Source organism: Tupaia chinensis, unplaced genomic scaffold, assembly GCF_000334495.1.
Source record: "Tupaia chinensis unplaced genomic scaffold, TupChi_1.0 Scaffold000031_1, whole genome shotgun sequence".
Taxonomy (NCBI): Eukaryota; Metazoa; Chordata; class Mammalia; order Scandentia; family Tupaiidae; genus Tupaia; species Tupaia belangeri.
Genome location: NW_006159461.1, coordinates 1,975,858 through 1,998,190, shown reverse-complemented (window position 1 = coordinate 1,998,190; position 22,333 = coordinate 1,975,858). Strand labels below are relative to the sequence as shown.

Here is a 22,333-nt window from a genome sequence, read left to right as displayed (position 1 = left end):
GACGCTCGCTCTCCAACCTCACCCACCCCAGGCAGCCACCGCTTCTGTGCCAAAGACTCTCCAGCAAGTCCTCCCAGGGCGGCTCTGCATCCCCAGCCACCCTCTACCACCCGTGCTGGGGTCCTGGAGACACCTCGACCCCCTGTGGCACCCTAGTCACCGGTCAGCCGAGTGTCTCTGCTGTCACCCACCTGCCGCCACGGCCCCACTAGCTGCAGCGTCTTCCTGCACAGCGAAGCTACTGCCTTCATTGTGTCTCTTTGGTTTTTATTTCTGAAAGTTGCTGCAGGGTCCGTGTGCTCAGCAGAGGGAGCAGGAGAGACAGAGAAGGGAGGAAACACTCCCTAGTGGGGTGTGAGCACACTGCAGTCCTTCCTCCATTCTCCGTCCTGCCAGGGCCTCGCAGTGAGTCCAGGATGCACGTACCTGCCCACTCTGTGCCTCCCCTTGAAATCAAACAGCCACTTCCAGCCATACTGAGAACTGGACCCTGGCTCTCTTCCCCGGCCACAGCCCTGAGCACCTCACACATCTCAGTAAGTGCGGACAGAGCTCTGGGCCGCGCTGTGGACCGCAACTGGCTAACTGCGGGGCTCCCCCAGCTGGTGGAGGAGGCTCAGCAGCACGCGTCCCTGGCCTCTAATTGCAGGATGTTACAGACTCTCCCACGCCAGTCCTGAAACCAAGAGCCCCCCAGGGCCGGACAGTGGGACTACAGGCAGACGCGATGTTCTGTGAGGCCACAAGGCAAGGCCCCAGGTTCGCATTCAGAGGCACTGGAGAGGCCACACTGACTGAGCGTGCCTGCGATGTGAGGACGCGGACGAGGATGCGCAATCTCTCTCTCTCTGTTTTACAAAGTAATAATAATAATAACAAAACATGGATGAACAAAAAAAAAAACCTCCAGGCACTGTTAAATAGTTCCTAGGGAGGCAAAGTTCCAACGTTCCAAAGAAAAACCACTTTCCCAAGCCAAGAACTTCGGAGTCATTCCGCTCATCCCTTTTTCGCTGTGTTACAAACCTGGCTCCTAGGCCAGTCTGCTGCTCTCCCTCCAGCGGAGCTCCACAGGACAACAGCCCCAGCCCCAAGTCTCTCCCCTCCTCTTCCCCCTACTGAATGACTCAGTGACGTCAGACCGGCCTTTCACGTACAGACCAGATCTGTCTGCTCAGCTCCAAGCACACAGCTAACCCCTGTACTCAGAGCAGAGGGAGGCTGCTGCCTGCGGGCCTGGGCGCCCACTGAGCTGGGGGTCCCTGCTGTCTCCCTCACCCCTCATCGCAGCCCAGCAAGCTCCTGCTGTTCCTGGAACCCAGCGCGGACTCATTTCCTACCTCGGGGTCTGTGCACCCCGCCTGCTGGTTGTGTTCTGCCCGAGGCGCCCTCCTTCCCACGGTCTCTGTCCCAGTGGGCCCGGCCCTGCGGAAAGCCCCCATGCCCTCATACCTTTCCCGGTGGTACTCCACGCGCCTGCCTGCAGGGCCACACACTGCATGTTTCTTTGTTTTCTCTCCTCCCTAGAAAGGAAGCACCCTGAGGCCACAGATTTCGGGTACCTGGAACATGCCTAGTACCAAGCAGGCATGTTCACATGTACACACTCTGAACACACACAAGCACGAACAAGGGAATTGCGGGAAAGTTACACCTGTAACCTGAAGCCTTCCAGTAGGCTGGGGCCCCTGCACCGAGAGCCAAGGAGGGGGCAGCCACGCTGTCAGCCCACGGGCAAGGCAGCTCTCCAGCACCAGGATCAGAAGGCCCCAGGCTCACTGAGAATCGGCGGCCTTCGTTTCTGTCTCATCCACCGATCGCTGACAGTGCAGCCACGCAGGAGGCGCTCAGGCTCCCTGCCTGCTGCTCCTCTGGCGTCACAGCCACGTTTACCGCGCAGGCGCTGACAGGTGGAGTGCCCCGACGTGCAGAGACGCCAGCTTAGCACGACTCTAGCACGAGTCGGGGCATTCTTATCGCTGCTGCTTCAATAAGAGCCGGCAGGGTCCTGTTTAGAGGTTCTTCCGACTTCTCCGATGAGTTGGTGCCGAAGGCCAGGGCTACTTGAAAGGCGTGGGCGATTGAAAAGCTCCGGGCAACATGCTAACCACATGCTAACCGAAGGCATGGTCTCGGGGCTGGTTTAGACAGAGATTAGCCCCACCTAGAACTCTTGAGTCAGAATCTTGATTTTTCTTTTCTTTTCTTCTTTTCTTTTTTAATTTACCAGAGGAAACTTACCCTGAGAAAGAGACAGAGGAAAAGTGCGAACGCGTCCCCCGTGGGCCTGGTCCTGCTGCAAGCTCTTCACCTCTGCCTCCCTGCTCTCTAGACCTGGGAACACACAGCGTGTTTTAGAAACACTGTGTCCAGACCAAAGCGTGTCCTCAGCGCCGTGCGACCCTGCGGTTTTAGCCACTGCACCCTGGGCTGGCCCTCGAATTGGGAGTTTAAAATATCCCCAAGTGACTCACACAACTTACAAAAATTCGAGAAGCACTGACAGATGCTTCTCTTTCCTTCTTGCTTTCTCTTATGAGAGACAGAAAGAAACAGAGCCTCGCTCCCAGCCCGGCTCCACAGACACCAGGACAGGGCAGGTGTGCGAGGCCCACAGGCCAGTCCGGAGACTGAGCCGGCAACCCCGCGGGGGTCAGGCTCCCCTGAAGCAGGGTGTGACATGCCACCTGGCTGGTCCTCCTTCCTTCCTTCTTCCCCTCTTTCATCCTTTTCCCCTCCCTTCTTTCTTTAAAAAGAAAATGTACACTTAGTCCTTCGGGAACCTCACAGGGAGGGTCAAGTAGGCGTTCGTGGTTTCCCCTCCTGCACCCGCTCTCTTTCCCAGCGACTACGGCTACGATTACTGCTTCAGCTCCTGTGACCCCAGCCCTGGACGTCAGGGACGCAACAGCAGAGTTCAGCCCAGACAGCACTCGGACCCTTCACCACGGGGACAGGGTCAGCCTGCACCTGCCCCTGGGCTGGTGTGATCAGGGCCAAGAGCCTCAGGCCCTAGGCTTTCCCAGCTATTGGGAGAGCAGGTTTTTGCTTAAGGAGTGCAAATGGGAAGAGATGAGGAAGCTGGAGTTGAGCCACCTTTCTGTGCCATAAAGAGCCTGAGAATGACAGTAATGCCAGGACACAGGACCAGAAGCAGACAGGAACTTTGCTTAGACGGTTTTAGTACATCTGTGTCTAGAAGATGAATGCCCTTTTTTGCCTAAGTCCCTATAAACAGAATTCTCTGTCACTTACAATCTAATATGTACTGAAAGTGTGGAGTGAGCACAGCAGCTAGACAGGAATGCTGACTCAAGACGGGGCTTTCTTGGTGAGAAAAACGTGAGCGTGTCCTGCAGAGAGGTAACAAAGGAAGAAAGGAAAAAGGCAAAGGAGAAGTGGGAAGGCCAGGGAGAGAATATGCCGCAGCCCGGGACAAAGGGTCTGGAGGAGTGCTGGTGCGGATTGCTCGATACCCCGAGTCTTTTCTAAAGAACGCAGATGCACCTATTCTCCACACTGGGGATTCTTCGTGATAGTATATTACGATGTTTGCATCTGATTTCAAGGGCAGCCACAGGGCCAACGTGAATGCTGGCTGTCGCTGAAAGCAGGAGAGGCTTTTGCCCCCAGCCAGTTCCGAGCACATAGGTCAGGAGTGAGCACGTGTCTGACAGCACGTGACCCAGACACAGGTGCTCTGAGGTGCAGAGCAAGGAGAGGCCAGTTATCTTAACTTCTTAGATACCTCAACCCCAAAGCTTATAAAACCCATGCAAAGCCCAAACCTAATGTGCTTATTTGGCCGGTCCTTGGCGCAGCCTCTCTGCCAGGTGAAGACCCACTGCAGATAACCGCTCAGTGAAGTACCGGGTGGTGTCAGGAAAGAACTGCAGACGACAGGAGGCATCAATCCAGGTCCGGCCCAGATGGTATCTCCAGGACATGTTCTACCTTCTGGGTGGAGATACCGAGCCCTAACCCTGACCGCTCTCAGGAACTTCGAAAGGGCCCCTGCTGCCAGCCCCTCCTCCCGAGCTCTGATTAGCACAGCGTACAAGACTGTGCTATTTTTAGGAGCCCCTGGGCAGTTCTGAGGGCTGCCAGGCTGGACGCCCCGTGGCTGTGGACCCCACAGAGCACCATCACGAGACAGATAACAGTGGTACCCAATCCGCGGCCCTGAAACCTGAGTTAGGAAAGGACATTCAGTCCCAATGCACACGCGGATTAACTGGTAGCAACCGTTCACAGAACCACTTCTGCAGATGTCTAGGCTGTTCGTCCATCAAACTTGCAGACAGAGAAGAGGAACAACTAGTGGGACAAAATGAGGGGCAGGGGGAGGGCAGCAAGTGGTGTTCTGCTCACCGTGCTGGACTCCCACCGGGTTGACCGCAGTTCGAGTCTGGACTCAGCAGCTTGAAACTCACCCCAGGCGCAAGAGTCTGCATGCCCCAAATCCCAAGAGGAGACTGGAGGAGAAGGGACTGCAGTGTGGTCGTCCCTCCTGGCAGTGGATTTGCCACTTTCTCTCTCTCTGGCTCTCTCTGGCTCTGGCAAGCGCACATGCCCTATAGCAAAAATCTCTCTAATTTTTTTCAATAAGAAAATAAATAAAATACAGTAGGGAGAATAGAGTTAACAGGAAGAGAAGGAGACAGCACCCCCCAGTGGGGTGTGGCCATACCATGGTCCTTTCTCCTTGCCTCCACCCTGTCTGGCGTTTGGAGATGTATGCGCATGTGCCCAGCATGTGTTCTCAGACTGCGGGATGGGAGTGACCCCAGCAGGCGACCCCCTTAACCACTATGTTATTGGGCTGGCCCAAGGTGGTGACGTATTAACCAGATTTAATTATGACACGTTAGATCCTTACGCTGAAAAATCGTATTTATCCCCACGATGTGTGTAGTGATTAAATATTTTAAAAATTCAAAGCATAGTCAGTCCTGTACATCACTCTCCTCTCTAGCCAGATTAACAACAGCCGTGCCTGAAGTCAGACCCGAGTCCCCACCTGCTCCGATGCCAGCCAGTCCCAAGCACCCCCCGAAAGTAAAGAGTGGCAGGAAATGAGAGACACTCGGCTGCACCCCAGTGACCTTTCTCTCAGTGTGAGTGTCTGGGCCCTTTCTGAGGAAACCTGAGAGCCCCGAAGGATCTCAGAGAACTCTGCTTTTAACAGCCACTTCCTATTGAAGAACAAACTCGGGCAATTTCAAAGTCAGGATGGCTCTGTACATCACACAGATCTTACGGAGAATGGTGCAGAAGAAGAAGGAAAGGTCTTCAAACCCTGTTCTTCTCATTCCGTGCCCCCAAAGAGGTTTCATCAGGGTTAGACCCATCGGGGGTGTGTCAGTGAGGAATACGGACAGGGTCCATTGGAAAAGCCACGGCACTTCCAGCCCACCTGTGCAGCCAGTCTGTCCCCAGAACGGGACGCTCCAAACAGTTAACAGTATGAAGAGATATTACATTGCTACTTTTTTCTCAAGTGTATCTCAGCCTTTTCACAATGTTGGAAAGACATTAAATAATGCAAGGGCAGAACTATTTCAAGAAGGGTGTTTAAAAATTAACCTTTAGTGATGCTCAGGAAAGAGAGCCAAGCTGCAGTCCCTTAACTCCACACTGTCGTCAGAACCCCGGGTCCCAGGAAAGGTCTATCTACCTAGGATACATATGGAGCCATTTCTAGCCCAAGATGTGTTCTGATTTTACCCAAATTATTCATATGACTAGAATTTTTGCCTTCAGATACTTCTATCAAAAAATGCCATCTCAGGGGCCAGCAGGTGGCATGGTGGTTAAGACTCCCACATGACCAACCACAGTTAGAGTCTGGCACCTGATAGCTTGAAAACCATGCTGGACTCATACCCTCTGGAGGGTGATTTCTCACTTTCTCTCTCTCTGTCTCTGTGTCTCTCCCTCTCTCTTCGGCACATATGTCCTATGGCAAAAAAAAAAAAAAAAACCCTCATGCTATCTGATGTGAATATATTTATATGTTTGGTGATAGAATTTGCTACAAATTAGTATAAATTTAATATGATTCCCATCAAAATTCAGAGAGTTTTATGGGCTTTTTAAATTTATGTTGTTTGTTGTTGTTTTGGATTTGAGGGGATGATTGGAAATGAACGACCTGATTCTCATGTATGATTCTGGGATGAGGGTCATCCTGGATTATTCAGGAAGGTCGTTAATCCAGTGACAAGTATTTCTGTTTTTTACGAATTATTTTATTTAACTTAATTTATTTAAATTTGACCAGAGAGGGACAGAGTGAGAGAGAGAGAAGTGAGAAAGCGAGGCACCGGGTCCGGAACGCGAACTACAGTTGGCCGTGTGGAAGTCCAACACCCTTAACCACCCAGCCACCTCCTAGCCCCAGTCCAGTGACAAGTGTTCTTATACACCGAAGAGGGACGGGACATCTGACAGTAGAGGCGTAGAGGGCTGTGACTCGCTGCCTGTGCAGAGACTCCTGGAGCCACGGGAAGCTGGAGAGACAAGGAAAGGAATTTCTCCCAAAGCCTCCAGAGGGAGCCTGATTGACCAACTCCTCAGTTTCAGATATCTGGCCTCCAGAATTGTGAGAGAATATGCGTTTCTGGGGCCAGCAGGTGGTGTAGTGGTTAAGGTGCTAGACTCCCACATGACTGACCACAGTTCAAGCCCTGCACCCAGTGACTTGAAAATCATCCTAGGTGTGATGGTTTTTTTGGGGGAGTGGGGAGTGCCCAAAATCCCAAGAGGAGAATGGAAGAGAAGGGACTGCAGTATGGCCATCCCCCCTGGGGGGTTAATATTTCTCACTTTCCTTCTCACTGTCTCTTTCCAGTGAACACATGTGCCCTATGGCAAGTACCTTTAAAAAAAAAAAAAAAGAATATACATTTCTGTTGTTTTAAGCCACCTAGAGTGTAGCAATTTGTGACAGTGGCTTTAGGAAACTAATACAAGTGTAAGGATCTTACTTAAACGTATCTCTAAGTATTTAACTTTTGCTGTAATTATATGTGGCATTGTTTTGTTTTGTTTTGTTTTAATTATTTATTTTATTTTATTTATTTATTCATTTATTATTATTATTTTTTTTTTTAGTTTGACCAGAGAGAGACAGAGGGTGAGACTGAGAGACAGAGGAAGTGAGAAAACAAGCCACCAGATTCAGGACTTGAACCCTGGTCGGCCATATGGGAGTGTCCAGCACCTTAACTACCATGCCACCTTAAGATCGATTTCCAGACCTCTGTTTCAGTGCTGTATTTGCAAGTGTAGGTTTATCTGTGTTGACCTAGGGCCTAAAGTCATGCTAAACTCACTTCTGACTCCGCGTGTGCCTTAGGACTATATGCACAGAGGCTCCACCGCTACCTTTCCCATCTGAATGACTCCCACTTTACTCCCTTTCTTCAGGAGAGCACTGAGACTCCCCAGGAAAATACCAAGTGAAGTCATGTGAGCGGCCGTTCTTGCCTCATTCTCAGCGCTGAGAGTTACAGTCCGTCTTTCCGCACTGAGAATGAATGAAGCTACTGGCCTTTCCTGTCTTTGACCGGGTTGAGGAAGTTCCTACTTAGTCATCATTTGCTGAAGGTTTTAATTAGAAACAGATGTGACATTGCCAACTGCTTTTTCTGTATGTATTGAGATGATCATTTGATTTTCCTTCTTTTTTTTTTTTTTTTTTAGTGTTTTTCCCATAGGGTGCATGCACTCACTGGAGAGACAGAGATAGACAGAGACAGAGAGAGGAAAAGTGACAATTCACCCTCCAGAGGAGATAGCCACGCTGCAATCCCTTCTCTCTTTCTCCTCTCAGCATTTTGGCCATGTCCACACATGCGCACGGTGTGATTTTTCCAGCTACCAGGTCTGGAACCACAACACCACCTGCTGGCCCCATTTTTTTCTTCTTTAATCTGTTAATGTAGCTCACTGTGTTTTTAGTTTCCAAGTGTTCAACCAACTTGCATTCCTAAAATTAAACTTACTTGTGCTTGTGTATTTGTTACCCTTTTTACAAGCTTCTAAACTCAATTTTCTAATCTTTGGTTAAGGATTTCTGCATTATATTACTGAGGAATGCAAGCCATTGTTTTCTTTTCTTATAAAGCTTCTGTCTGATTTTACTGTCATAAAATGATTTCATCTCATAAAATGAGTTGGGAAGTATTCCTCCAATATTTTCTTAAAGAATTTGTAGGGAATTGGATTTATTTCTTCCTTAAATGGTTGTTAGAATTTATCAGGGACGGGACCAGCAGATGCTGTAATGGTTACATTGCTAGAGTCCCACATGGCCAACCATGGTTCAAGGCCCAGATCCAACAGCTTGAAATTAATGCTGGGCACATGTGTATGTGTGCCCAAAATCTTGAGAGGAGAATAGAGAAGGGATTGCAATGTGGCCATCCCTGCTGAGGGATGATTTCTCACTTTCTGACTGTCTTGTGTCTCTGGCGAGCATACATGCCCTATAGCAAAATTCTCTTAAAAAAAAATATTTATATATATACACACACATACATATATACATATGCCCACAGTTTTGTTTGGTTTGATTTAGTTGAATATGTTTTAACTACTATAAAATATAATTTTACCAACAACTATACAATTATGCAATGTATTTTTTTCTTCTGGAGTGAACCTTAGATGTTTAATTGGCCTCAGAAATGGAGCCGGGGAGACGGTATTACTGTGTGCCCATACCCCATTTGGGGATGGTTTCTCCCTCTTTCTCTCTGACTCTGTTTCTCGCTGTCAAGTAATACAGAAATAAATAATGTACCCTCTGGCAATGCCAAAATAAATAATAATTAAAAATTGAAGAAAACTGTTATCTAGACCACCTGCAGGGGTGTGGGTGCTGCTGACCTTGTGACCTGGAGGCGGGGATGACGTGGGAGGTACAGGTTCAATTCCTTGTCCTACCTATAAACCAGGCACGGAGGCATGGCCTGAAACCCCAGTGACTTGGGAGGCTGAAGTGAGAGGATCGCAAGCTCAAGGCTGAACCGGGAACACGATGACACCTTGTCTAAAAAGGAGCCTGGAGTGATGGGCTTGCCATCATCCCAGCTGGGAGGCTGAGAGGACAAGGGTGACAGTGAGATCCTGTCACGGGAAAAACAAAGTCGTGTATTTGCTCAGCCTTCATTTCACTGAGTTGTCAGCGTATCGGCCGAACACTGCTCCCAACGTCCCCGTCGCCCAGGTAGTGCCTGCGGTGGCATGATTCCCCGACACCTCTCCTGGCCAGCATTTACTTTCCCGCTTCTCCTGGTAACCTTGCCTGAGGCCGGTCACTGTTACTGCTCTTCTCAGAACCAGGAACTGCTGTTAGATCCTTTCTACTGCTGTCTGTCCCCTGCATCGTGGTCGGCACTCACTTCTGTTATTTCCTTCCTTTGGCTGGCTTTAGATACACCTTCCACTTAGCTCCTTTTTGGAGTGTATTTGCCTGTTTACTTCATGAGAAAGACAGAGCGCAGGGTCCCACCGATGGGGCCTTGCCACGCGGTGGTCCTCCTGCCCAGCCACCGTCAGCTAAAGCTCATTGTTTTCAGGTCGAACCAGGACCCCAGCCAAATACCCTCTTCTCCTGGCCAAGCCTAAAGATTTATCCCCAGGCTTGCCTCCCCTCCCGAGTGCTGGCATAGACGTTTATGAAGATACACAACTGTCCATGCTCTCTAAAATATCATCTAGTCTAGAGAAATCTCTGCTTCCTGAGCTCCCTCCCACGCTCAGAGTCCAAGTCTGGGCAGCGCTCTCTCAGGCCCTCTCCTGACGGTCTCCTCAGCTATGAGGGACAGAGGCCGCGTGGGTAACAGCTGTGCTCCGGGTGGTCTCTAGAAGAATGGGCTGACAAGGTGGACGAGCTCAATGTGGGCCCGTTGCAGGATTTCTACTTGTGTGCCCTCTGCTCTAGTCAGGATCTTCAGATTTTGAAAGAATCTCTAAGTACAAGAGTATCACATTAGTTACTCCATTCCCCACAGCTCTAGATTCCTAAGGAATTCCACTTGGGCTTCTAAAAAAATGAGATGGTTCTAATAAAACCTTTGAAACATTAACTTTATCATTACAGATATTTACATGTTTTGAAGCTTAATTTTTAGCATTTACAACCAGTTACACCTTGCATTAAGAAATAAAATTAGGGACCAGCAGTTAGCATAACAGCTGTCACTGGACACCCATGTAGTTGACCACAGTTCAAGTCCTGGACCCTGTGGCCTAAACTCACTCCGGGCACATATATGTGCGTGCATGCCCAAGATCCCAAGAGGAGAATGGAGGAGAAGGAATTGAGGTGTGGCCAAACCCCCTGGGAGGTGATTTCTCACTTTCTGTCTCTCTCTCTGTCTTTCTGGCGAGTGCATGTGCCCTCTAGCAAAAACCTCTCAAAAAAAAAAAAAAAAAAAAAAAAAAAGAAAGAAAGAAAGAAAGAAAGAAAAAAAATTAAGCCAACTGTAGTGACACAGTGGTTACAAATGCCTCGTGACACAGTGGTTACAAATGCCTCATGATGCTGAAGCCACATAGGAAGGACCTGGGTTCAAGTCTTGAGGTCTCTGCACAGCAAAGGTGCTCATGGCTGTATTCCGGTGAGCCAGGCCTGGAGTGAACTGCAGCTTGAAGACCCTGTTGAAGGTGCTTCTCTCTCTTTCTATCTCTCACATAGAAGAAATAAATAAATAAACTTTCCCAAAAAAAAAGAAGTAAAAGTAGAAAGTCCTTTAAAATAGACCAGACAGACCCAAAAAGGTCAAAGAAATTAAGTTACTGGTATTTTGTATCACTGGTTAAATTTAATTTGGGATTTAACAAACATGCTATTTAAAAATGCTCTGTCTTTAAAGTTGTACAGAAAGTAACTACTGAAATAATAACCAAAAAAAATCATCATTAGGGGCTAGCAGTTAGCATAATGGCTATGTCACTGGACTCTCACGTAGTCGACCGTGGTTCGTGTCCCAGACCCAGTGGCTTAAAACTCACGCCGGGTGCGTGTGCGTGCGTGCCCAAGATCCTGAGAGGAGAATGGAGGAGAAGGGATTGCAGCGTGGCCATCCCCCTGGGGGGTGATTTTTCGCTTTCTGTCTCTCTGTCTCTCTCTGTCTGTCTGGCAAGCGCATGCACCCTGTAGCAAAAACCTCTCCAAAAAAAAAAAAATCATCATTAAAGTATGGCAACAAAGATAAAAGATATTATTAATTCAAGATTTAGTTTTGAAAATGCTTCATGTATATTATCCCTAGATCTCAGAGCTAGCCAGGACAATTTCTATTGTTATCTTCATTTAAAAAACAGTGAAAGGATAATCCTGAGAGGAGAATGGAGGAGAAGGGATTGAAGCATGGCCATCCCCCTGGGGTATGATTTCTCGCTTCCTGTCTCTTGGTCTCTCTCTGTCTCTCTGGCAAATGCACTTATCCTATAGCAAAATATCTCTCGAAAATAAAGAAAAGAAGAGAAGAGAAGAAAAGGGAAGAGAAGAGAAAAGAAAAAGAAAGTAAGGTTCATAATTGTCCTGACCCACAGGACAGTCGAACAGGTTTCCTGAGGGAAGGAGTGAGAGATGGGATGAACGGTGTAGTGTTACAACACGGAGACAACGCAGTGTTACAACTCTTCAGGGTTGTCTGGAGACGACACAGCATTACAACTCTTCGGGGTCGTCCGGAGATTGTGGGCCAAGGATCATGGTTATATACATGTTGGTGGGCGGTGATTGGTTGTTCTGTATGTAAATGTAGGATTGTAAAAGGTGGGTTATGATTGGTTGCTTTTGTGGACCAATCATGAGGTGCCAGATATGCAAATCTGAGGGACTCTAAGCTCACCGATTTGCTACGGGAAGTGGCCAATCAGAGTATGGTTTTGAAGGTAAGGTTTTGAAGGGAAGCCAATCATAGCCTTTGGCATTGTGTAATTGTTTGCTGAGAAACTGAAACCTAAGGGCAATATTCGCTGGTGCGCAGCATCCCACAATAATGTTCAAGTGAAATTCTGAAAATCAAATAGCTATTAAGTGCCCAACTTTTTCACTCAGATCAAACTCAGTTGTATCTGAGTTCTAAGACGTACTAAGCAATATAGTAAAAATTACCTTAGACGTTACACAGTTCATAAGGAAAAGGTCAGGAAACAATGTTTGTCACAGGGATTTCTTATTAGTCAGATCAAATATAATTAACAAAAGGGAGAGATAGAAGCCATGATAATTTTTTAAAATACATTTGATTAGTTGACTTTTTTTTTTTAGTTTTTTGCTTTTGTTTGTTTTGTTTGTTTGTTCGCTATAAGGCATGTGCCAGAGAGAGAGAGACAGAGGGAGAGTGAGAAATCTCCCCCCAAGAGGAATGACCCTTCCATTCTCTTCTTGGAATTTGGGGCATGTACGCACATGCGCCTGGCATCACTTTCAAATTACTGAGTCCAGGACTTGAACTAAGCAGCCAGACATGTGGGATCCAGCATCTTAACCTCCGCATCACTCACTGGCCCTGGGTGACCATCTAGGAAAAAGAAATACAGATTTCTCTGAGCCAGTTTATAATAGAGATGATGCAAATACGTTTTTGGAAATGAAAAAAATATATATATTGAAGATAGATACAAAGTTCGGATTCAAAGGCTCTTGTATACAGAAGTTCTACGGACAATGAAAAACCAAAGCACACTTTATATGCTTGACCTTAAAAAATATCAATAGCTCGACATCAATGGGGAACAATCTCTCCGAATATCTAATCGGTATTTGTGTTGTAGACACTCATAATTGAGGGACTTCTGAATAGAACATCAGATGGGGGTTATGATTGGTTGCTTTTGTGGACCAATCATGAGGTGCCAGATATGCAAATCTGAGGGACTCTAAGCTCACCGATTTGCTACGGGAAGTGGCCAATCAGAGTATGGTTTTGAAGGTAAGGTTTTGAAGGGAAGCCAATCATAGCCTTTGGCATTGTGTAATTGTTTGCTGAGAAACTGAAACCTAAGGGCAATATTCGCTGGTGCGCAGCATCCCACAATAATGTTCAAGTGAAATTCTGAAAATCAAATAGCTATTAAGTGCCCAACTTTTTCACTCAGATCAAACTCAGTTGTATCTGAGTTCTAAGACGTACTAAGCAATATAGTAAAAATTACCTTAGACGTTACACAGTTCATAAGGAAAAGGTCAGGAAACAATGTTTGTCACAGGGATTTCTTATTAGTCAGATCAAATATAATTAACAAAAGGGAGAGATAGAAGCCATGATAATTTTTTAAAATACATTTGATTAGTTGACTTTTTTTTTTTAGTTTTTTGCTTTTGTTTGTTTTGTTTGTTTGTTCGCTATAAGGCATGTGCCAGAGAGAGAGAGACAGAGGGAGAGTGAGAAATCTCCCCCCAAGAGGAATGACCCTTCCATTCTCTTCTTGGAATTTGGGGCATGTACGCACATGCGCCTGGCATCACTTTCAAATTACTGAGTCCAGGACTTGAACTAAGCAGCCAGACATGTGGGATCCAGCATCTTAACCTCCGCATCACTCACTGGCCCTGGGTGACCATCTAGGAAAAAGAAATACAGATTTCTCTGAGCCAGTTTATAATAGAGATGATGCAAATACGTTTTTGGAAATGAAAAAAATATATATATTGAAGATAGATACAAAGTTCGGATTCAAAGGCTCTTGTATACAGAAGTTCTACGGACAATGAAAAACCAAAGCACACTTTATATGCTTGACCTTAAAAAATATCAATAGCTCGACATCAATGGGGAACAATCTCTCCGAATATCTAATCGGTATTTGTGTTGTAGACACTCATAATTGAGGGACTTCTGAATAGAACATCAGATGGCAGTTCAGCAGCAGTTCACAGTATCACATGGCTTTTTGATACTAGGAATTTATATTTCATGCTGAAATTCTGAGTAGTTGGATTTGTTTCAAATACTGAAAAAAGTACCAAGAAGAAACCAAGTCTGGGTTGTAACAATAATGCCACAGACTTTTCATCTTGAGCAAGTTACTTACTTAATAATGCACTTGATTTTCTCGTTTATAAAATAAAAGGCTAGCTCTCCCACTCAGGGAGTTTCCATATCAGTTACAAATTTCCATTTGTTTTATAAATTAATGATAATCACAACTATAAGTTACCTTCTATAAAATGCCCATTTTGTGTTCAGGAATACATAAACTTGTCTTTGTACATGCAATAGCTACCTCTTCACAGCAGAAATATCTGCATTTAGCAAGGGTCACTTGCCCCAAATCACAACTAAGAAATTCAGGAACTGGGATTCCAGCTGAGTTCTCTTCCAGCCTTCATGCCAACTCAGTAATGCATTCTGACTTTTATCCAGCTGATAACAAAATACTCAATCATTCAAGCTACATGACAAGGCTTAAAATAATTGTTCAGCTGTCACATAATAGCATATTTTAAAGTTTTCCTGCGTGAACCATAACTATCAGAGATTCAATAAGGGAGCTTCTTTTACTTACAGCTGTTCCAAGGATTTGAGTCCTTTAAATGTCTGTTTATCTAAGGCATGAATTTCGTTCTTATACAGGTACTTGGAAAACATATAAAATCCTACTGAATTATAAATCATGATACCACATATCTAAAATCAAAAAATGTTAAGCCAAAGTTTATGGACTTATTAGACTGACCCCTGAAAGACCTTTGGGGAATTTCCCATCAGAAAATAAGGAGATAGTTACAACTACCTTTGACCAGAACCCTCCATTACTGGCAAACAAAACCACAAAGATGTTTTAGCCTATACCCACAGAGGGGTTGATTACTCTCATCAAAAGACTCACCATTCTCCAGCCCCCACATAAAGACATCACGCCTTCTCCATGGGGGAGGAGGGCAGAAGTTCTCTAACTGCAAACCCCTTGGCTGCTGACCAGAATAACCCTTCTTCTGTGTGACATGGCCCTTCCCAAGTCCTTTGTCAAATCTGCACTAAGGAGCTTTGGGAGCTGTTCACAGAGACCCTAACCACCAATGGAAAATGTGACTTCATTTAAAGATGTTTGGAAGGGGAGATCCAAGACCCTCATCAAATTATCAAAAGGGGGGCTGGCAGGTGGCATGGGAGTTAAAGGTACTGGACGCCCACATGCCTGACCATGGCTCAAGTCGTGGACCTGGTGGCTTGCTTTCTCACTTTCCTTTCTCTCTCTCTCTGTCTCTCTCCGGTCAAATGAAAAATAATAATAATAATAAATAAAGTTAAGATAAAATAATTCTTTAAAACAAATCAAAGGGATCTTTGCCCCAAATATTAAGATACTTAGAGTGAAAATGGAGAAATCCTCACTGATGAGGTCCACGTACTGGGGAGCAAATCCTCTGAAAAGACGCCATTGATTACAACATTTTTTCATCAACCTTATGGCACCGAATATGTTCAACTGAGATTTCCATGTGCAAAGCTGGTGAATACTACCATGGGAATCCTCTTAAGGGATGAAAACATCTTAACAGATCCACAAGATGTATTTTGGCCTCCTGCTGCTGCCACTGGAGATCTACAGGAAGGGACTGTAAATGGATTTACAGATACGGTGAGACAGCTAATCTTTCTGAAAGAGCTGATGGAAACAATTGCTGTGACATATGTCATACTTCTTCAACCCCAGAGCAGCAAGGTTACTCCGTCTCTATGCCCTCTGTGGCTGTTACCGAAAGGAAGCCCTGCATCTTCCTACTTGTGTCTCTTGGGGTTTGAGGCCATCGGAACTGCTGAACTTTCCATCAAGTTCCTCTGGCATGTGCCCTTGCATACTGAGAGTGCATTCGAAGGTCCTGGTTATTTGTTAAAAGCGCCCATTCAGGGTCACCTGGAACCTACTCAACCTCACTTTCCTGGGTGGGGCCCACAAACACCAAGCTGGACAAGTTCCCCAGGCTAACCCATGGTCCTGGGGAATGTTCCCCGTGACCGGTAGGAGGCGTGTTCAGCTGGCATCGGGCGGTGTGAGGCTATCAATGTCAATTACATCTGTTAACTGAGGATGTTCTTCCTTCCCACTGTGTCCTGGCTGGTGTTGGCCTGCCGGGGCCGTCAGTTATGGCTGGAAGCAGTTGGCAACTTCGGCTACAAGAGCAGATCTCTTTCTTTTCACAGTGCTATCAGGTTTTGCTTCACACATTTTGATGTTCTACTATTGGGTACATTAAGGATTGCTATGTCTTCTTGGAGAAAGGACCCTTCTACGTCATCCTTGATAACTTTTCTGGTCCGAAGTCAGCTTTATGTGCATGAACACAGCCACTCTAGCGTTCTCTGGGTTCGTCTCAGTGTGCTGCACCGTTTGCCCGCTCCTTGCTTTTAGCCTGTGTTTATATGTAAGTGGGTTTCTTTCAGACAGCACAGAGTTGGATCTTATCGTTTTAAATCCACGCTTTTAGTCTTCTTAGTTAGTGTGGGGGGGCCATGTGCATTTAAAGTGATTAACGATATGGCTGTGTCCACACCGATCACATCTGCGCTTGCTTTTTATTCATTGTGCTTGTTTGTTCATTGTTCCCATAATCCACAAGCTTGCTCTCCTGTGAAGTGTTCTGCTGGTTTTCTTTCTTCTGTGATTTCTTATTTTTAAACGTTCTTCTGAGAAAGAGAGAGAGAGCCTACAACAGTCTTCATGCTATAACCCACCTCGGCTGGCCCAGATCATGGCAACAAACAGGCACTCGGTATACTTAAGGGGGACCTGGGCCTCGAACTTGGGACTCTTCCAGTGTGGATGCAGTTGCACTACCACTGTACCCCTACTTGGCCCCTAGGTAAGGTGTTTTGTTTTATTTTCTGTCTTTGGATTTCAAGATTATTTTTCTTCATCTTGGCTTTCTGCAGTTTGCATATGAGATGCCTGGCTGTAAATTTGTTCGGATTTACATTGCTTGGTATTCTCTGAGCATATTCAATAATCACAATTTCAAACTATAGAAATACTTTAAACATTTTCAAAAGAAAGTAGCCGTACTTAAGGAAAATTGTAAGCCTAAAATAACTAAATACTCCAGCAAAACCGACAGCTAATTTGAATCTGTAAAGCTATGTTTAATACATCAGAGATCCATTGCCACGATATCTCTCCAAAGAGTGTGGCGTAAGATTATTCCATCAAAAAAGAGAATTTTTTTCCCAAGACACAGAGAGCTGAGCTGCTTTACGGAGGGCAGCCCGGTGTCCGGCGCGTCACTGCTGCCCGGCCGGGTGCTCCCCTCACAGCGGCGCTGGAACGCAGCAAGGCCACCCGGTGGTTCCAGCTCCCCGTGGCTTAGTCACAGCTTTGACACCCAGCCTCCGCTGGACAGGGAAGGGAGCCTTCGTTCTTCCACATAGATTAGGATATTAGTCCTCTATAAAGCACGATAGCACTTTTCCCACTGGAATCCTTTCCCAACATCTTTTCTTGGAGAATTATTCTCCATGTACCACTGTAATCAACATGAAACTTCCACAGATGAATCAGTTCACTCAATGGCCACACCAAATGATGAGTTGTCTTTCACTCTTGCTGATTCTCATACTGTCATAGAAACTCCCACCATGATAAACACAAGGCCTAAGTTCAGAATTCTGAAAGGAATAAATCAGACACTGGCGATTGGGGGGTGGAGGAGTACCTGTACGGGATCAAGATCTAAGAAAGGGAAGCTAAGAAAAAGACAGGATGTATAGGTGAGACCCAACATGGTAGAAATGTGTAGTGACTGGGACCAGCAGATGGTGTAATGGTTACTGCTGGACTCCCAGGCAGTTAGCTGTGGTTCAAGTCCTGGACCTGGCAGCTTAAAACTCATGCCAGGCACATGTGTATGCATGCCCAAAGTCCCAAGGGAAGAATGGAGGAGAAGGGATTGCAGTGTGGCCATCCCCTTTGGGGGGTGACTTCTCGTTTCGGTCTCTCTGTCTCTCTCTATCTCTATGCAAGTGTACATGGCCTATAGCAAAAAATCTCTCTAAAAAAGAAAAAATTGCCACCATGAGAAACCATCTGCTACCCTTTCTCCCCTACTCATGCATGCTTACCTACTAAGAATAATGTACACTTACTTTCTGACTTTGCACCTTTTCTTAGGTTTTTACCATAGGGCACATGTGCTCTTTGGAGAGAGACAGAGAGATAAATCTTCCTCCATGGGGGAGGCCACACCATAATCCCTTCTCCTTTCTCTTCTCAGGATTTTGGTCACACACACATTTGTGTCCAGAGTGATTTTCAAACTACCGGGACTGGGACTCGAACCTTGGTCGGCCATGTGGAAGTTGAGCACCTTAATCACCATGCCACCTGCTAGTTCCTCTAATATTACCTTTTACTCATTATGTAATTCTAACAGTCAGGCTAGAATTAATGAGGACCAAGGAAATAGATATAAGATCCATAAAACTCTGAATGTGAAATACGTATGAAGTTCTTACTCTTACTTCCATAAATTCCAAATGTGTTATACCAATTACAACTAAAGAAACGATACACATACAATAGTCTTCAAACAGCCGAAGTGTGGGGGTCAGCAGGTGGCATAGTGTTAAGGCACCGGACTTACACATGTTGGACTGTGGTTCGAGTCCTGAACCCGCCAGCTTGAAACTCACCCCTGGCACATGTCTGTGAATGCCCAGAACCCCGAGAGGAGAGGAGAGGAGAGGAGAGGAGAGGAGAGGAAAGGAGAGGGAGCTGTGGCATTACCATAACCCATGGGGGCGATCTCTCATTTTCAGTTTCTCTGTCTCTCTGTGTCTCTGTGAGCTCAGGTGCCCTATAGCAAAAATCTCTTTAAAAATAAGGGTGAAGTTTACGCTGAAGCCATTGCCATTCTCATTATATTTGGCACAAACTACAGTTTCTGTCATGTCTTAAAATAGTGTCCTGTATTCAGAATGTATTAATTACTGTCTAGATATCCTAAACAGAAATAGAATGAGGATGATTAAAAGTGATATCACCATCTATCTGGCTCCTTTTTTTTCTGGAAAAATTGCCAGATACTTAAAGTGAATAAAAGTAAAATTATTAGCATGCACTAAATATTTCTAAATATTTTCACATGAAATTAGTGTGTTATCCTCTACCAATAAATTTTTTTTCAGTTCTACAATAATCCGGGCCAAAAACTGAAATTGCCCCTTTTTACTCAACATTTATTTATTTTGGAAACGAGGCATTAGATTAGCATCCAGAAGAATCTCCAAACACATAATCATCAGCTAAGAAACAGCTTCACACAACCCAAAATGTATTAGGTCATTGGGAAGTCATGACGTATTTCTCTATGCAAAAATGAGTCATAACTTTCCCAAAAACCCAATGTTTTTAAATAAAAGATATGTATGAAATATCAATAAATTGGCTAGAGTTAGATTTACTCAGTATTTACACGATTGAACTATATACCATGGACTATACCATTTCCAGAGATATTCTTTGCAAATGTAAAAATAAGACCTAAGCTGACTTAACGTTTAGTCTAAAAAAATGTTTCATACATAGTCTATATATATAAAGATTCTTCCTAATGCAAAAGTTTCTGAAGTCTTGAGTTACAAGACTCACATTTATTTATTTAAGAATTCTTTTATTGAACTTTATTTATTTGCTTATTTATTTATTTTAATTTGACCAGAGAGGGACAGAGTGAGAGAGAGAAAGAGAGAGAAAGTGAGAAGGCAAGCGCCAGGTCCAGGACTCAAACCGTGGTTGGCCATGTGGGAGTCCAGCGCCCTTAACCACCATGCCCCCTGCCGGCCCCACAGGACTCATTTAGATCATCCTCCTCAAATGATAACCTAAACCTTACTTGATGATGTCAAGGCTGTCAAACTGAAAGGATATTGGGCCCGCAATTCCAAGACAGACGTGTGCAGATGCAGTTATGGAACTCTCAAACCACTGAGCCAGTACACACTCTCCCTTGTTCACGTATGTGGGATGCTGCTATATCAGACTGAAGGGCTGTCGTGAACAAGTGATGACAGCCCTGTAGAAATACCCAGGGCCAGCCAGTGGCACACAGAACCCAGGCAGCTGGACCCTACCGAGTCCACTGCGCAGTCAGACTCTCAGACCACCTGCTCATACATGCTTGGCTTGAAAAACATGCCCGGTATATGTGCATGCGTGCCCCCAAATAGCAGGAGGATAATGAAGAAGGGATTATAGCATGGCCATCCTCCCTGGGGGTGATTTCTCACTCTCCCATCTCTCCCTCTCCCTCTCTCCGTTGCTCACTGGTGAGAGCACATGCCCTATGGCAAAACTAGAAGAGGAAACAATTCCATAAGACGCTGTACAAATAGAAACCGTCAGACACGAAGATCGGTAGAGAGCTTGGTAAGTGGGTGACGATCAAGAAATGCATTACATAAGTGAATACCCAGAAATTAGCGAAAGTAATTAATGAGGAAAGAATTGCATAAAAAGAAATTTTGCAATTCTGCTTTTATTTTATACTCAAAAGGATTGAAAATAGGGATTCGAATAGATCCTGGCACACCAGTGTTTGTAGCAGCATCATTCATAGTAGCCAAAACGCTGAAATTACTCAAGTGATAACAGATAGACGAATGGCCAAACGAAATGCGTCTGTCCACACCGTGGAATATTACTGAGCCTTACAAAGAAAGGAAGTTCTCAGATAGGCTACAGTGCAAATGACTGTTAGGGACATTATGCCAAGTACAATAATGAATAATTCTGCTTCCCCGAGGTGCCCAGATGAGCTCATTTATAGAGACATGTAGTTGGACAGAGGTGGGTGTTTTCTCACATTCTGCCTCTCTGTCTCTCTCTGTCTGTCTGGCGAGCACACGTACCCTATAGCAAAAACCTCTCAAAAAAAATCCCCTCTGCTAAGTACAACTGAGCGTACTGGACATGAACACACAAAGCAAACATAAGAAGACTCTGAAAGGTGAGAGGAAGCAAATCCTCCAAGAATCCCAAGACCCAAGGAATGACATGATGGTGAGTTTCTGGTTTCTGTTTGTTTGTTCTTGATGGAGTCCTTTTCTCGCTTATTCCAGAATTCGAGCTGAACAAATTCGAGCTGATACAGGAAATACCAATGAGGGCAAATGAACAAACGAAAGAAAGAGAAATCTGGCAAGGCAGAAAACTTTCAGAAAACGACCACTCTATCCCTCGGACTCCACAGAAAACACTGTGGCCCCACCCCACACATGCCAGCAAAAGCCAGGTGGGGTCCCCAGATCCCGACCTGGCAAGGTTGTAATGAGGCACCTAACACCCCCAGAGCAGTGTCAGAGAAGGCAAAGGAGGATGGGGCTCTTCATTTTCAAATGGGACTAGAAAACCCAGCTCTGGCATCAGAAGAGACTAAAGGGAAGCCTACAGCTCCACCCCGAATCAGCAAGGACTGCTCCCACCCTCCGGGGGCGTGAGGAGTAGGTCAGGAGGGGAGTCAGTACTTTCAACCCATGGAGCTGTCACAGGCCACCCCACCACACATGTCAGTGCAGCCCGGGAGCAAGAAGGCACCATCTGTACCACTCGCTGCAGAAAAAGCTGAGGAGAACAGCACTCCAACCCTCCTAGACAAGGGCCTCTGTGCCACCTGGGCCTCGGCGGCCCACAGGGGAAGCCTGGACTTCCATCCCCACCCAGTGCTCGTGGGGCAGTGCCCCTTTCCCTGCAGAGTGTGCCAGCAAAGTTCAGGCGACAGGGAAGACTGAAATGAGATCCAGGGTCTCCTAATATAACGCCCGAAGGTCTAGGTCATAGCAGGAGCTAGGAAGAGCTCAAAATGAATTCTATTTTATTATTACTATTATTATTATTGGAGAGGTTTTTGCTATAGGGCACATGCGCTTGTCAGAAAGACAGAGAGAGATAGAGAGACAGAAAGAGAGAAACCACTCCCCTGGGGATGGCCACACCGCAATCCCTTCTCCGTTCTCCTCTCGGGATCCTGGGCACACAAGCACACACGCACACGCGCCCGGCGTGAGTTTAAGTCACCAGGTCCGGGACTCAAACTGCAGTCAACTACATGGGTGACGGGGCCATGCAGGCAACACAAGCTGGTAAGGATGCTGCCTCCCATTCTAAGGCAAGGCCTGGACTGGGAAGAAACTGAGGCAAGGCCCAGTTTACGAGCTCTCCCTTGTGTCCTTGAACTGGCCGGTATTCAATTTCTCTGCCGTGAGTTTTACTGTTATTACGGTACCCTGCAAGGGTAAAACATCACCCCCAACCATTGCAATAAAGCCAATTAGTGATCTTGTAGGAATGTGGTTCCCTAAGACTGACAGGAGGA

At 46.0% G+C, this 22,333-nt stretch overlaps 1 protein-coding gene across 1 annotated transcript in view; it reads right to left on the bottom strand.

Annotated features, from left to right (window-relative positions):
- PXDNL (peroxidasin like) overlaps positions 1 to 22,333 on the bottom strand; it is a 525,965-nt gene that overhangs the window by 249,244 nt on the left and 254,388 nt on the right. The window contains 1 exon segment of the mRNA XM_006140357.1: positions 14,533 to 14,603. Coding sequence (XP_006140419.1) covers positions 14,533 to 14,603 — 71 coding nt within the window.